This window comes from Corvus hawaiiensis, chromosome 1 (assembly GCF_020740725.1).
Source record: "Corvus hawaiiensis isolate bCorHaw1 chromosome 1, bCorHaw1.pri.cur, whole genome shotgun sequence".
NCBI lineage: Eukaryota > Metazoa > Chordata > Aves > Passeriformes > Corvidae > Corvus > Corvus hawaiiensis.
Window position 1 is genome coordinate 94,445,357 of NC_063213.1, and position 15,531 is coordinate 94,460,887.

Sequence of the window (15,531 nt, forward strand, 5' to 3'; positions counted from 1 at the left end):
CAAGTGCTTTACCCATGAGGCAATGTGAGTAAAAAGGCTCCCTGGGGCAGAGCTGTGGGATCCCTGGCAGCCTCAGAGTGTTTTGTTCAACCCTTTGGGCTGAGATTTGGAGGCAGATTTGATCTGGCAGAGACAAGAAAACACAGGAGCTGGCAAAATTCACTTCCAGCTTCCTGCTAACTCCAAGGGCAACTCACTGATCAGAGAGAATGACACGGACCAGCTTTTCCCAGCAGAATTGGTAGGAGTGGCAGAGGCCGCTGACACAAGTGTGTCAGGCTGGGGAGGAGCAGGGCACTTGGTTGGTGGGACTGCCAACATTGGAGGGGGAAGAGTCAAGTCCTGACACTCTGGCATGACCAGGGAATTATCCTTGCTGAAGGGTGAAGGATGCATATGGGTTGAAGGTTGCATATGGTTGCATAAGTTTGATAGGAGGAGCAAGACTTTACCTATCCATTTTGCAGATAACACAAATTCTCCTAAGTACTGTTCCTACATGCAGAGAGTGAGCTCTCAGGACACAAACTTCATCTGCCCTGAGAAAATGTGTCTCTCCTACCTGTACTGGAGGAAATGCTGGTAGCCTGACTAGGGATAGACAAGATCCCTACAAGACCTGAAAAGAAGCCTCCGTGAGCACGGGGAGAGCTGAAATGCTACAGAAACAACAGCTTATAGCAGGAGGGCACAAAGGACAGGTCAAGGAATAGCCGCTCTCACTTTTTTGGCTGAGGGGCAGAGAGGCTGTAGCTGGAGATGTCTCATGGCTAGATGTTCACTGAGGAGAGTCAACACTGAGGAGGAACATGGGTGTGTGTGGACCAACCTGTCATACAGCCACCACCACCACCACCATGGAGAGATACAAACCTCTGGGCTGGGGACACAAACCTCACAGCCTGTCCATCAAGGGAAAAGGCTCCCTGATGAACTCCTGTGGCGATCCAATGCACAGACAGAGACAGGGAAGCACCTCTGTCAGAGCACAGTTAAGCCCAGCAGAGCAGCTTTTTCCCTGCACGGGAACACCAATCCCAGTCTTGGCTTTGTCCTCTCCATCAAGCCCTTTGTGGGGCATCCAGCCCTACTTCCCTCTCCCCAAGACTTTCTGCATACGTGGCAACTCTGTCTTTCATACCTAAGTGAAAGCCAGTGGGCTGAAGCCACCACTCATGACACAGGTTGTGTTTTGTGTGCAGAAGGGCAAGGCAGCACGCTGGGAATGACAGAGAAATCATAAATGATGTCCTATAGGGAACAGCTGTCCCTACCGCAGAATAGATCAGCCATGGATTTTGCCTTGATCCTCTAATAGAATAGACCATCCTCTTCAGGAGTTCTTGTGCTGGTTTAGGCTGGGACAGAGTTATATAAGGCACAGAACCTGGTCTCAGACTACAGTCCTGATTTGTTCTGAAAACACAACAAAGTGTTGATCAAACAGAGATAATTTGTTATTGCTCAGTGGTGCTTGCATAACATCAAGGCCTCTTCTGCTTCTCAGATTGCCCCACCAGTTAGTGGAGCACAAGACTGTTGGGTGCACAAGAAGTGGGGAGTGGACACAGCTGGGACAGCTGGCCACAACTGCCTAAAAGGATATTCCATATCATGGGACATCATGCTAAACATATTAAGCTGCGGGAAGAAGCAGCATGGCAGGAATGCTTGGAGTGATGGCATTTGTCTTCCCAGTTAACCATTATGCGTGATGGATCCCTGCTGTCCTGGGAATGGCTGAACACCTGTTTGAACATGGGGAGTGGTGAATGAATGCCTGGTTTTGCTCTGCTTGCATGTACAGCTTTATTTTATCTTTATCTCAACCCATGGGTTTTCTCACTTTTACTCTTCTGATCCTCTCCCCTGTCCCACCATGGTGTGACAGGATGTGTGTGCCAAGATGCCAGCTGGGGTTACACCATGACCCTTCTCCATTCCTTTGCTTATCAGAACTACCCATTGCCATTACCACAAAGTGCAAAGGCTGCCATGGAGAAACTGGGGCAAGTGCCAGTGGTTTTGATCAGAGAGTCCTGTCCTTCAACAGCAGCTGAGAAGCTCCCCTGCCTTGCGGGCAGTCCTTTAGAGTGGGGTGGACTTTCGTTACCATGTGGTTCTGCTGATGGCAGAAGGAGATGCCCACAGAATCCCACCACTGAGAACCAAGGCCGACGAAAGCCTGAACTGAGTTGCACCACCTTGCACCTCCAGACCAGTCCTTCCTTCACCATGGAAGCCACATACTCTGTGATAAAGAAAATAATCTATACTGCCTGGAAATTACTTGTTTCATCAGAGTAATTTCCAATATAGTTGTTGCATGTAGATGGTCCCTGAGGTACCCTAGACATCCCTGCAGATGGACAACACCTAAGGAACAATATTCATTGACAGCTCTCTATACCTTCTCTTCCCTTGCCCTGCCTTGCTGTGCCTTGATTTACTTTTCCCTTCCCTTCCCTTCCCTTCCCTTCCCTTCCCTTCCCTTCCCTTCCCTTCCCTTCCCTTCCCTTCCCTTCCCTTCCCTTCCCTTCCCTTCCCTTCCCTTCCCTTCCCTTCCCTTCCCTTCCCTTCCCTTCCCTTCCCTTCCCTTCCCTTCCCTTCCCTTCCCTTCCCTTCCCTTCCCTTCCCTTCCCTTCCCTTCCCTTCCCAGCACCAGAGAGAGTCCATGGAGTGGGGGAGGCCCAACAAGTGCTCCTAAGAGCAGCATTAAGAGGAAGAGAGACAAGAGCAGCAGCGCTGACGACCAACCTGCCAAGGCAATGGCCGGTGTCAGTCAGAGAGTTTGGAGGGTGGGAGAAAGGGGACGTGGCACATCATCACGTTCAGTAGCCCTTTGGCATCCGGGCAGACATTCCAGGGCTTGGAGCAGCAGGGCCCTTCCTGCCCACGGGGCTGCAAACAAGCCCACGGGAGTGCCCCAAGCCAATATCCCCAGACTGCGGGCAATGCCTCTGGCACTCGAGACTCATCTTCTGCTGGCACCAATGAGCTGCTGTCCCAGAAGTCCATGGGGACTTCCCTGCCCAGCTCTAAAAAGGAGCCTTCAGGGAGAAACGTGTGTGGCCAAAGAAGGCAATGAAGATGTGGCCATATAGGAAACCAAAACACAGCCTGTATCATTAGCTGGGGTGTTTTGCATTTGAAATGAGCTTCTCAGAAAATTATTGTTTCCAGAGAGGCTTCCTCTGGACCTGGGGCAGTGCAGGACCAGTATAAAAGGCATGGCAGCTTTTCACTCTCTCATCCACTTCACTGCCCTTCTTCTCCTTTGGAAGCAAGTGAGTTGGAAGCTCTGTCCTGTGCTGGGCTTGGGGCTGCCTGTTTGGGAGGGGATGGGGGGAGAAGGTTTGTTGTGGAGAGGGGCTGTGTCTGGGCTGAGGGGACTCTTGTTCTCCTGACTAAGAAAGTGCTTTCATGGGCCTGTCTGTCCTTGCTCAGTGGTGGGGGTCAGGCAAAGAGTTGTGTGGTCCTCCCTGCACTGGCTCCAGCTCCCAGGCCAGCCTGTGTCTTGGCTCCCTTGTGGTGGGTGGAGAGGCAGCTCCTCAACCATCCCCATTTTGTCCCTTTCTTCTCTTCCAGGTGCACCTGTGACCCCGAGCCATGTCCTGCTTCCAGCCCTGTAACCCTTGCTACCAGCCCTGCGGCCCCTGCCCGCTGGCCAACAGCTGCAATGAGTGCTGTGTCAGGCAGTGCCAGAGCTCCACCGTCGTCATTGAACCCTCACCTGTGGTGGTGACGCTGCCCGGGCCCATCCTCAGCTCCTTCCCCCAGAACACCGTGGTGGGATCCTCCACCTCGGCTGCCGTTGGCAGTGCTCTCAGCTGCAATGGAGTGCCCATCAACTCTGGCGGCTTTGACCTCTCCTGCATCACCAACCGCTACTGCAACAGGATCTGCTAAAGCTGCTGGTGGCAGCCCCACAGAAGGACCCCCTGGAACCCAGAAGATGGAAATGGACTGAGCATGGAGATCCTGAGCCTTGCTTTCAGAGGCACTGAGCATCCATGGCTCCACCTGCACTGGAGGAGGGGTGCCTGGGCTCTCTGAAACCATGGCCCTTGTCTAACTTGCCTGTTTCCCCCCTGTTCATTCTTGTCTCTGCTCTCATGTCCTTCCCTGGGCTGTGATCACTGGCTAAGCTCCATCCAAGGTGTGAACTGCACCCTGGCCAAGGGACGGAGTCTCCTACCTCCCCCTGGTGCTCCCTGCACCACACTGCCCACTCAGAGGACCTCCTTTCCCTCTTCCAACTCATTAAAGTTTTGCTGCATCCTAGCCTGTGCCTCTGTGTGGTCCTTCTCTCTCCCCACGCTGTCCCCAGCTGCCAGAGAGAAAGGTGTTGCTCTGGGGGGGGGGATGTGGCAGCCACAGATCAGAGCCATGGGCTTTCCTGGAGGGAGGAAAGGGTGAGACACTGTAACAGGATGCTCTGCCCTGTAATGCAGTCAAGCAACTTGGAGAATGCCCTATTTTCCAGGCTATCAGTAGTGGAATGAGAGAGGGCATCCTGTGTCTGGCTCACGAAACCCTAATCAACATCCTTGCATTGTTGCAACCCTAGACATGATTGACAGTCAGTCACTCTATAATATAGAAGTCCAGTCCTATTTCATGCATTAGCTTCTAATACTTTCCTGCTTGGATGTGTGTATGAACTTTCCTGCCTTGGAATGGAAATGTCCCTTCAAGAATACTCCCTTATGTCAAGTGAAAGAGATCTGCCCATGACCATTGGTATGCTGAGTTGATCAATATCTGTTTTAATAGTTTATTTTTGCTAGCTTTAATATAATTGCATTAATATAATTGCTTTGATACAGTGCACAATCCTATCATATTCTATACAGTACTAGTAGTTTTAGATTTTATACTGTGTAGTAAATAATTCATATTAAGATTGTCTAATAACTTGTCATAAAAAATAGTTCATTTGACAGATAGATAGATAGATATTTAATTTTCCATCATTATTCCTGTGGGACAAAGTTAATTAAACCATTTACAGTCTAGGGCTAAGATTGGATGCAACCTCACCCAGACTCCTCTCTGAGGAGGAATTTAGAAAGCCAGGGTGTCCTCTGTGCACCTCACAGTTCAACAGGACTTCTCTATTAAAAGGTCTGAAGGTCCCTCTCCACCTGTGACAATTTGGCATAGTTGGCAGGATGGCAAATTTTGAGAAATTGACAAAAGGCTTAAACATAATATTAACAGAGGCACAGTATAGTCAAGAAAACAAGGGACATGGTAATAGAAAAGGAAAAACACCCTGCCATTTTGGTGACAGAAGTACATTGCAAAGCAATGAAATAAGGAATGTTGTCTTTGTTTGACTTAACTAAAACTTTGCAAATTAGAAGTTGAACACCTAGCTGGAGAGAAAGATGAAAAGGAATTGAATGCTAAAAAGAGATTGGGTGAAAACTTGAGGAACCAGTTGGATGATTTCTTCCAAAGACAAAGAGAATTAAATTTGCAAACTCCCTGTCTCAATGGGGAGGTGGAGGATAAGGAGCGGCTTTCCAGCCTTGCTAATGAGGCAGAGAGGGAGGCAGACTCCATTCAATCTGATTTCCCCACCCTTTTTCATCGTCAGAGGAGTTTGATGCAGTAAAGCCAAACTGTCCACCTCACCCTAAACTCCGTCCACTTGTAAAAGATGAATTAATTTATGAGGTGGGGCCCACTGTAACAACTAAAGATAAACCTTGCACTGCAATGCAACTGGTTAAACTGCAAGAGAGATGTAGCAAGGATTCCAAAGAAATCAGACCAGGCCAGCACCTCTATCAGAGCACACAGTCATGCTCAGCAGTGGGATGGCACACAGGGTTTTTACATTAGGCCCATTTATGTAATTTAGGTGCTATGTAGAAAAGCAAATATAATCCTTGCCTTTAGGCCCCAAGGACTCTGCAAATAACAGCCGCACCCATGAACATTCTTGTCTGGCTCAGACCACAGGATCCATTCATGCAAGTCCACATCCTGGAGGAAGAGAACAGGGCTCCCATCTGACCTGTTGCAGAATGAGGAAAAGGGGAGTGAAGAGTGTCCTGGTTTAAATGACAGATGTCTGCACAGGAAGGTGGGAACCTGCCTTGGAATGGAAAATGTGACCCCTTCCCTCCAAATTATTACAGCTTTAAAATGATGGGGATTTCAGGGAAAGATATGGGAAAAAGAATAAAAGTTCTTTACTAGAATATATAACAAGGCAAACAAACCACAACGGCAGCAACAACAAACAGAAGCAGACACCCGGTGCCAGCCGCTCCCGGCCGCCGGCCCTTTCCCCTCGGTGCAGTTCCGCTCACGGCCGGCAGGGGCGCTGGTGGCTCCCGGCCGGGCAGGGCGGGTGCGGTGATTCCCCCGCGCCTGCAGGGGGCGCTGTGGCGCGAGCTCGCCGCCTCACTGCACGTGACAATGGCGGCTCAGGCGGCAGAAGGGATGGAAGAGGGGCTTCCTTTACAAACTTATGGTGGGCAGTCAGTCCCTCCGGATGGCAAAATGGGCTGCAGCAGGAACCTCAGAGCGGCAGCTGGAACGGCAGAGGGGGGCACGCCCCGGGGTGGTGGACGAAATGTAAGAGAAAACTCCGCAGCTTTAGCAGGAGCCGGGGGGTCAGGCGTACATGGGGTGTTGGGTTAGAGTGTAGCGAAAAAGCCCAAGGCAGCAGCAGAAAATAGTGGGGCTGGGCAGTGGCAGCCAGGCTCGTCTGTAGCAGCTGCTGCATGCAGCTGGGGAGATGCACCCTCTGGGAAGGGGGAGGGGGTTGGGGTCCCGGGTTTTTCCCCTGAGGCACCCGAGTAGATGGTGAGGGTCCTTTCCAGTCAGATCGGGTGTTAGTAAGGTCCCAGTTCAGCGGGTGCTCTTAGGACAAGATGCTCACCCACAGTAAAGAAGAAGCAGTGCTGGGCTGGACTCCATGGTGGCAGCGAATTCTTCTCGTGGCAGCAGCAACTTGACCATTCCCCTCCGATCCCAAGAGTGAGAGAGAGGAACCAAGACCAGACCTTCCCCCCCAGCCAAAATCTTGCGATATCTCTGCCTTTCCAAGAGAAAGTCCCTCAGCTACCACAGCGCAACTGCATCCTTCCCCCCACCTTGGCCACTTCTTTTGTCTCGTAAGTACTGGTTGTTACTATCTCTTAGGCAACAGATGGGAGAAAATTCCTTGAGAGAAAAAGAAGAAAAACAAAAAAAAGAAAAATCCTAATCTGCAACAAAGAGATGGGAGAGTTAATAATTGGTCTGGTCCTGCACTGCTCCAGGCCTTGAGATTTTCTCTTGTGGAAGCAATAATTTCCTGAAATGAGTTGCAAAACATTCCAGCTAATGATATGGTCAGTGTTTCAGATTCCTGCATTGTTAACTTTTGATTCCTGTGTTTATGTTTATTCCCCCATGGATATTTACTCTGAGGGCTGATGAGAATTCCAAGAATTTCTATTGCAGGAGCATGTCATTGCTACCATAAACTGCATAGGAAGTCCTGGAGGGTTCCCTTGCAGGCCAGAGTCACTGGCCTGGCACGCTCCTGTGGGGAGTTTCCAGGCAAGCTGACAGGGCACACAAAGCCAAGCTCCTTCCAGCCGTGCAATCCTTGGCCAGAGAGCCAAGGGTTCCCATGTGTGAGGACAGGTACTGCTCACCTGCAGAACTGCTCCTTTAGAAGAGGTGCTCTCACCTTGCTCTGGTGAGGGTGAAAAGACGCATCAGGGAATTAATTCAAGACTGGCCCTGACGTTGAAGGGATGCAGGGATTCTCTACTGGGGCAGGAGTTTGCCAGTTCCTCAGAGGTCCCCACCGGTCCCCAGTGCTCTGTTGCCAGGGTTGGCACCTGATTCCTCTCTCAGATATCCTTGAATAGAATGGAATCCCTGTGGCCTGACTCAGTCTGGTTATATCTGGGCCCTTCTGGCAGAGCTGTAAGAGCAGCAGCAAGCACTGCCCAGGACATGGCCATGGGGCCTAAGTCACTGCACACTTAACTACTGCTTTTCTTTCCACCTTCTTCCCTTCCTTGCTCCCTCTCTGCCTCCATTTATCTCTGCCTCACCTTCTAAATCACTCAGGCCAAGGTTTCTCACTTGTGTCTCTGAGGAAGTTCTCTACTGCTGTTTGGATTTTCTGCCCTCTAAACATGGGTTCTGTATTTCGAAGATGCAGCTGTGCCCATTAACACTAACAGGCGTCCCTACTGTATTTTCTGACTGGTACATACAGCTGTGTGTAATTTCTTTTTGTGTGTCAAAACTGCCAAAGACCCCTCTTTCCTCCATTCTAGCTTTGATTTGTGGCTATTTGGACCCTGGATAACAGGAAATTGGGAGAAGGATGTAACTTTCTTAGCTGCTCCATAGATCCCAGAACCAGGGTGACACAACAGACCATTTCCTGGGAATTTTGTGGAACAAGAGAGCAGGAATCTGGGAGTGGGGCCACAGGCAGTTGTCCTCTAGGACAACCTTACATGAGGTAAAGGTCATTACTGCGCTGTGGAACCACACTGATCTGAGAGCTGAGAGCTCTTGCCCTCACAATTTTGCTGTCCCCAGCCCTTGTGTTCTTGCTGATGAGCAAGGAATGGGGAAAATTCTTCCATGAGAACTTGCACCACACCTCTAGGTTTGCTTCCTGTAGCCTTTCCTTGCACTTCTACTGTTTCTCACATTTTTCCAGACACTGTGGGCCAGAGCACCATCACCCAGAAAAAGGACCAAGTCATGGCGGGACAGAATCACCTTCCAGACCACTCACACCTATCAGAGCTCTGACTTTTACACTATGATCTGATACCAGCAGAGGAGAGGACAGGTTCCGCCCAGTTGTTGTCATATCAGGCAGCAACTGGGTCCAAGGAGAGGAGCCCATTCACCACATTGCTAAACACCACATGAAGTTCAGCTTCCTGACCTGATGTCTTGTGAGGTTTCTTGTTTGCCAGAGGGCAGATGCAACATGTTTCAGAAGGGCTGCTCAGCTTGTCCTGCCTTTGGAGCAATCCCATTTGCTGCTCTTTGATGTGGGCTCCAAGGATAATGTCCAAAGTGTTTCTAGGCTGACTGCAGAGCTCTGGGGTAAAGTAAGGGTGTGAGGGCCCAAGCTGGAAAAGCTTGAGTAGAAAAGAACTCATCCCATGGGTGAATGCCTGACTGCAGGCTTTGTGCTGCAGGTGGAGATTTGGTTTTGATTGCCAGAGAAATGTCTGTGATGAATGAGGGGTACTGAACAAGGATGGGAAATATTTGATAAAGTCATACAAATAATCTTTAAGCCTCGTAAGAAATCAACGGCATCCTTTACCTACCTCTTTATTCATCCTTCCCTTGGGTGTTATATTGGTATTGAATCTGTGCAAAGGAATTCACTGCTCTCTTGAGGAGGTATTATACAGAAATGGATCTCCTTGGCACACACATCTAGAGTTCCCAGAGGAACAGTTTTTGTACAGTAGCATCAGACTCAGATGCTGGCTGGGTTGCCCGCAGTGGTTTTAAAACATGTGTGATCCCCCTAAAGGCATTACATGGCCCTGCCCCTAATGAAGTGTGGAATGTTTTTCACCACTCATTAAGAACTGGAAGGCAAATCATTCCCATGTGGTTAATTGGGGAGCTTTTCCAGTTTTGTTGGTTTGTTTGTTTTTACTGGCAAGGAGACGGTAAACAGGAGGATTTTAATCAGCTCTCAAAACAGTGGCATTTCTTTCTGTATTCTTTTGTCTGAGCCTTTGCCCTTTGTTTCTAGTAAAAGTCAAGGCATTCTCATGATGCAAATTTAGTGGATCAAGGTGCCTGTGTGGGAGATGCAGTATTTAGCTCTGGTGAGAGTCCTCTGAGCCTGGACATCTAGTGGAATTTTCACTCACCTTAAACTCCACTTCTCCAGCCTGTATCTCCCCAGTTTGGCTATAAGAATTATTTGGTAGAGAGGACAGAAGATTTTGGTAAAGCCAATGTGAACTGAATGTCCACTGCTCTGGTTGAATGGTGGGAACCAATTGTGTGATCCACGTGCATTTCCATGTGTGCATGACTTGCTCCAGCAAATGATTAGATGTGAACCCCCCACTTGCCATCGGAGCCTGTACCAGCAGCCCCACCTGATTGCCGAACCTCACACCCATGGCCAAAGTACTCTAGGGAGAGAGGTGGCACAGAGAGGGTTTTTGTGAGCAGGAGAGAAGTTGTGCTGGTTGCTCTAATCAGCTGCATCTGTCACACAAAGCACAAGTAAATCAGCCTCCTTTTAACCTCACTGAGCCTTTGGACTTGACACAGGAGTTGCAAAAAGTGATTTTCTCATGTCCAGCATATTTCTCTTTTGTCTCTAGACAGTGTAGGTCTTTTTGGGTGGGAGTCTTTTCAATAAAACCTGGAGATCTTCTCTGAATTTTTTTTGCCTAGGTTATTTTTAGTCTTTAAACTCTCTTGAGCACCACTGGGAGAAAATTTGATCCTTGTAAAATGTGGCTTGCCTGACCTGTATAGTAACTTTTGGAGGAGATAAATTTAGGTCTGAACTTGCCCGTTTCTCCCCACTGATGATCTGTGACAAACAGCTCAGGTGAAGACACCTGCTCTGGAGGTCCAGAAGATAAATTCTTTTCTATTTAGAGTTATGTCTCCAAATAAATATCAGAAAAGTCTCAATTATCTCAGATAAGCTCTGTCTTGGAGCACAGTTTGCTCATTTATAACATGAAAAGGAGGTTTATGAGACTGATTCCTTGCAGATGTCTCCACTGGGATGGTAAAGCTACGTGTGGTGTATCAAAGGCATTCACCTCAATCCTTTCCTTCATCCATGCAAAGCGAGCGGTGCTTCCCATGGGTGATTCTTCACCTCCTACAGCAGGTCACCACCAGAGACACCTGCAGAGATACCTGCAATACCTCTCCCCACTGTCCTGAGTAAGGGCTGCAGATCATTTGCCTGATGCACAGCTCAGATGTTTATTTAGATTGTTATGATTTACACCTTAGCTGTGACAGGTGCTCTGGCATCTAAAATGAGCTTGGGAACACTTTGAGAGGACCAAAGGCTGGGTGCTTTGCCCTGGCTGCAACACCCTTGCTGTACTGGGGGAGCAATGGAGTGGAGAGGGAGAGGGAATACACATCCCTCTTCCCATCCATGAGTAAAATGGGTTCTTTCATTTTGCAGGCTCCCTAAGTCCTTGTTTACCCTCACCGAGCTGTTTAATTAACTTGAATTAAATTTAATTTAACAACAGCTAGTTAATTAGCTGTACTAATTAACACTTGGTTTATTGTCAGGTTTGTGGAAACCAGTGTCATCCTGGCGTGAGAGGAGACAACTTTTGGGTGAGACAACAGTGAAACATGCCCTGAGGTGGCTGGTGCCTGGGTGACGGGGTGTGTGAAAAGGTTTGGGCAAGTGCCTGGGGCAGTTATCACCTCCCATATCCTGGGATTTTACACTTCAGCAGGCTAAAAACCCTGGTGAATTGGTGTCCCAGCTGATAGGAAGGTGCCTTGCTTGCCCCAATGAAAACCAGCAGCTTTTGGCACTGTGTTGGAGTTTGACCTGTGCCAGTTGAGCCATGACTCATTTCAGTCAGAGGATTGTGGTTAGGGCAGGGACTAAACCACCTCTGGGAATGCCACGACTGAGCCAGGGATCCAAACTGCATCTGAAAACACAGTGGTTGGGACAGAGACTTAAACCACGTGTGAGGACACCATAACTGAGACAGGGACCCAAACAGTAACTCCAGTAAGCATTCTTTCCAACCTGAACCATTCTATGATCCCATAATTCCATTATTTTAGCATTATGCTGTCTACTGTGGAAACATGTGCATTTCCATTCCTGGTGACAATTTCTGTTCCTTGTATACTCAAGGAACAGAAAAGACAGTGCCCATGACTGTGGAAGATGGGTGATAGTCCCTTGATACGGGGGGAATCCCTGCTCACACTCTCATACAGCCAGAGTTGCTCCAAGCAGTTCTGCTCCTGCTGGTCCCTCCAGGTCCCAGCTCTGAGCTGCAGCTCCTGCTTGCTCCACACTCCCAGCCTCTATTTCTGGGGCTGCTGCCAGCTTTTCATGGACCACTAGGCTGACAATACCAGCCCCAAGGGCAGCACCAGCCTGTGGGGCTCTGGGGTGAAGGGGCTGTAGTGTGCCAATGTCCCTCCCTGGGTGTGGGGTGCCAGTGTCACTCCTTGGCTGTGCAGGGCCAAGGGCAGAGATGAGTGATGAGACTGGGGTGTTGGGGAAGATGAAACAGGAAAGCCTTATAAATATGATTGCCTGACAAAAGATTTTGAGAATATGAAAACTATAAGCGACATCGAAATGAAAGCCACTTTTGAAATACCAAGTCTTAGTTACTGAACAACTGGAAAACAATGGTATGGCCGACTGAAGGTAATCCCCTCTTGATTGAACAATACCCTCTGCTTGCAGGCAGGTCCAAGGGTCAGAGCAGACCCTACTAGCTCAGCAGAAGGGGTCCAAAGAGTAGTTTTTAGAAGTTAAGATGTAACACTCTATGGTAATATAAGAACTCTTATAGGCTGTATGTAAATGCTATAGGATTTGTATCTTGTATTAGATTGGTTAGTGGCAATTAGAATATTCAGTACAGAAGATGATTTATTGTATTGTAACCAGAACTTCAGTCACTCTCACTTCCTCTCTTACTCTTTGCACACTCTTACATATTCCACTCTTACCACACTCTTACTCTCTCTTACTACACTCTCTCTCACTTCTTCATTCTCATTCCTCTCTCGTTCTCTCTCTCTCTTTACTTACTATCTTGCTCTCTTGGGCCTGCTCAGAGCTGCAGCTGGCAGCTCTAAGCAGTGCCCCTATACCCACGCCCTTTGCAATAAACCGCATGATCCAAGATCTGACTATAGAGATCTCTCGTCACCGTCCCCGTCGCCGTCCGAACCACCCCAAAGCTCCTACACTGGGGGCTGATTTTGGGACTGCCACATGGTGGCCCAACAGTTCCATCAAGTCTGCTGTGACCTCTGGCTTCTTCACAGACCTCTTTGCCCTGGTGTGTCCTCCCAGACTGAAATTGAACAGGGCCCATATTTTTCCTGTCTTCCTTTTATCAGCAGAATACCCCTGGAAACTTTTCCTATTGCCCTTGATGTCCCTGGCCAGTTTTAGTTCTGTCAGGGCTTTAACTTTCCAAACCCAATCCCTGATTGCTCAGGCAATTTCTTTGTCGCTACAACACCCAGTGGGGATGGAGGGATAACTGCTCTTGCAAGGAGCCGCTCCAGAGCAGAGCTGGCATTTGGCAGGACCAAAAAGGCTGCCCCAGGCTTGGAGGAGACAAAGTACCACAGAGCAGCCACAGGTCTTTGGGCACTCTGGAGCTGCATTCCCCACAGGGGTGTTGAGTTCACTGGGAGAGGGGGACTCATTTTTGTGGGATACCAATCTTAACTTGAGAGTTAACTCAGGCCTGAACACCTGAGCAGTGGCTGGGCCCTGCCAGGTGCTGAAGGACCATATGGGGTACATCTACCTGTGCCTGTGTGCACTGGCCATGGATTCTACACCAAGTAACGGAGAAGAGGGAAAGCAAGAGGTGAAACTGTGGACTGTTCCCAGATATTTTTGTCTTGCCAGTCCTGCCACCCTTTGGAGTCATCCTCTATTTAAACCGCCTACTCCAGAAAAAGCTCATGAGAGATCTGTTCCCCAGGAGCCGAAGGGGCTGCTGACCTCATCCACTGCCCTCCTGCAGCCATGGGCTCCTCACTGAAAGGCAGCAGTGGTTGGGCAGCTCCCCTTTCACACAGTGTGTTCCAAGGAACAGTGCTTGAGGCTGACCTGGGAAGAGATGTAGCAAGGCTGCATGGACTGGTGGCCATTGGTTTGAGGTAGTCAGGAGCATCTCCTTCACCTCCAAGGGACAGGGCACAAAAGACAACCAAGTTAAGTGAGTCCTACGCTCTCCTTCCTCTGGGAATGAGGAAGGGTCCCTTTTGTGCCCAACCTAATCCTCTCCAAAAACAACCTTTCTCCCTTAGCTCACTGAAGAGTTGTCACAGAATGAAAGAGGACTCAGAGGCCCAGGTTTGGATGCAAAACAACTTTAATGAGTCTAAAGAAGAAGAGGAGGAGGCTCACAGAGGGCACCAGGAGCAGCCTCTAAGATGCAGTGGGGGTGTCCGTCTGTCAGGCCTGCAGAGGGATGGAGGCCAACAGGTCCCACTAGGCTGTCCTAGGGAGACATGGACAGCAAAGGAGAGAGAGGAAGGTGAAAAACGGAAAAGTAGACAATGGGTATTGCAGGCTGGATGCTTCCTGCCACCCTTTACAGAAGAAGCCAGAGATGAAGAGGTATTTTAAATACAAAGGTCTAAAGCTCTATCTCTTGTATAACACCATGTTCTGAGGTCTTGGAGGTTCTTGATCGAGGACATTGTTAGCAGCTTTAGCAAGGAAGGCACCTGTTCTCACAGGAGCGGCTGGTGATGCAGGAGATGTCAAAGCCCCCGGAGCTGATGGGCACTCCGCCAGAGCTGAGGATGCTGCCAACGGCAGCCGAGGTGGAGGATCCCACGGCGGTGTTCTGTGGGAAGGAGCTGAGGATGGGCCCGGGCAGAGTCACCACCACAGGGGAGGGTTGGATGACCACGGTGGAGCTCTGGCACTGCCTGACACAGCACTCATTGCAGCTGTTGGCCAGCGGGCAGGGGCCGCAGGGCTGGCAGCAAGGGTTGCAGGACATGGCTCGGGGTCACAGGTGCACCTGGCACAGAGGGCAGGGAGAAGCAGAATGTAAGGACGCTTGAGAAGCAGCAGTGCCCCCAAGCACCCTGCAGCCAAGGCACCTCCTGGCCCACACTGCAGTGCCCACCTCAAAGCCCAGGAGCCACCTCAGCCAAGTCCCAGCCTCTCTCTGCACAAGATCTTCTCCCCCCTGCCTTCTCCCAGCAGAAGCAGCTGCCAGCCCTGGGCTCTGACAGCCCCGATCAGCTGAGACCTCCAGCCAGGAAAGAGCTGGTCTGGAAGCAGGAGGAGAAGGAGGAGAAGGATTGGAGGCTTCCCACTCACCTGATTCCTGAGGAGGAGGAGGAGGTGAGAGAAGTGGATGCGAGAGCAGAGACTTGGGCTGCCTTTTATAGCAGTCCTGCACTGCCTCAGGCCCAGTAGCACCTTGGTGGAAGTAATAATTTTGTGACCAGCGCATGTCAAGTGTGCACCATCCCAGCTAAATGCAGGGGCTGTGTCCTGGTTTCCTGCAATTTGGCCTCTTCATTTCCTGTCTAATTCCGTGTGCTTTCCTCTATGAAAGCTTTTGTAAGGGCCAGGATGAGAGGCTCAAGGAATTCTGGGGCAGAAAGAATGCTCAGTGCATTTAGTATGCTCAGATCATGGGAGTGATTGCATTGTTCTCATGCTTCTTGCCCACATGGCCAAGGACTGCCATGTGAGGGGACATGACCCATCATTTTCTCTTGATTTTCCCATCTCTCCGTGATGGTCACTCGCTGTTGCACACAGGTCTGCAT

At 49.8% G+C, this 15,531-nt stretch overlaps 1 protein-coding gene and 1 pseudogene across 1 annotated transcript; one reads left to right on the forward strand and one right to left on the reverse strand.

Moving 5' to 3' along the window:
* Positions 1-3,214: 3,214 nt before the first annotated feature.
* Positions 3,215-4,284, forward strand: LOC125331122 (feather keratin Cos1-1/Cos1-3/Cos2-1-like). The gene is made up of 2 exons (XM_048315062.1): positions 3,215-3,287; positions 3,589-4,284. The coding sequence occupies exon 2, from the start codon at positions 3,610-3,612 to the stop codon at positions 3,907-3,909; it is 300 nt and encodes a 99-aa protein (XP_048171019.1). The 5' UTR covers positions 3,215-3,287; positions 3,589-3,609; the 3' UTR covers positions 3,910-4,284.
* Positions 4,285-14,090: 9,806 nt separating this feature from the next.
* Positions 14,091-15,209, reverse strand: LOC125331079 (annotated as a pseudogene).
* Positions 15,210-15,531: the final 322 nt, after the last annotated feature.

What these genes read in the sequence shown, in the direction of transcription:
- LOC125331122 (XM_048315062.1), top strand. Translation starts at nt 3,610, where the DNA reads ATGTCCTGCTTCCAGCCCTGTAACCCTTGCTACCAGCCCTGCGGCCCC.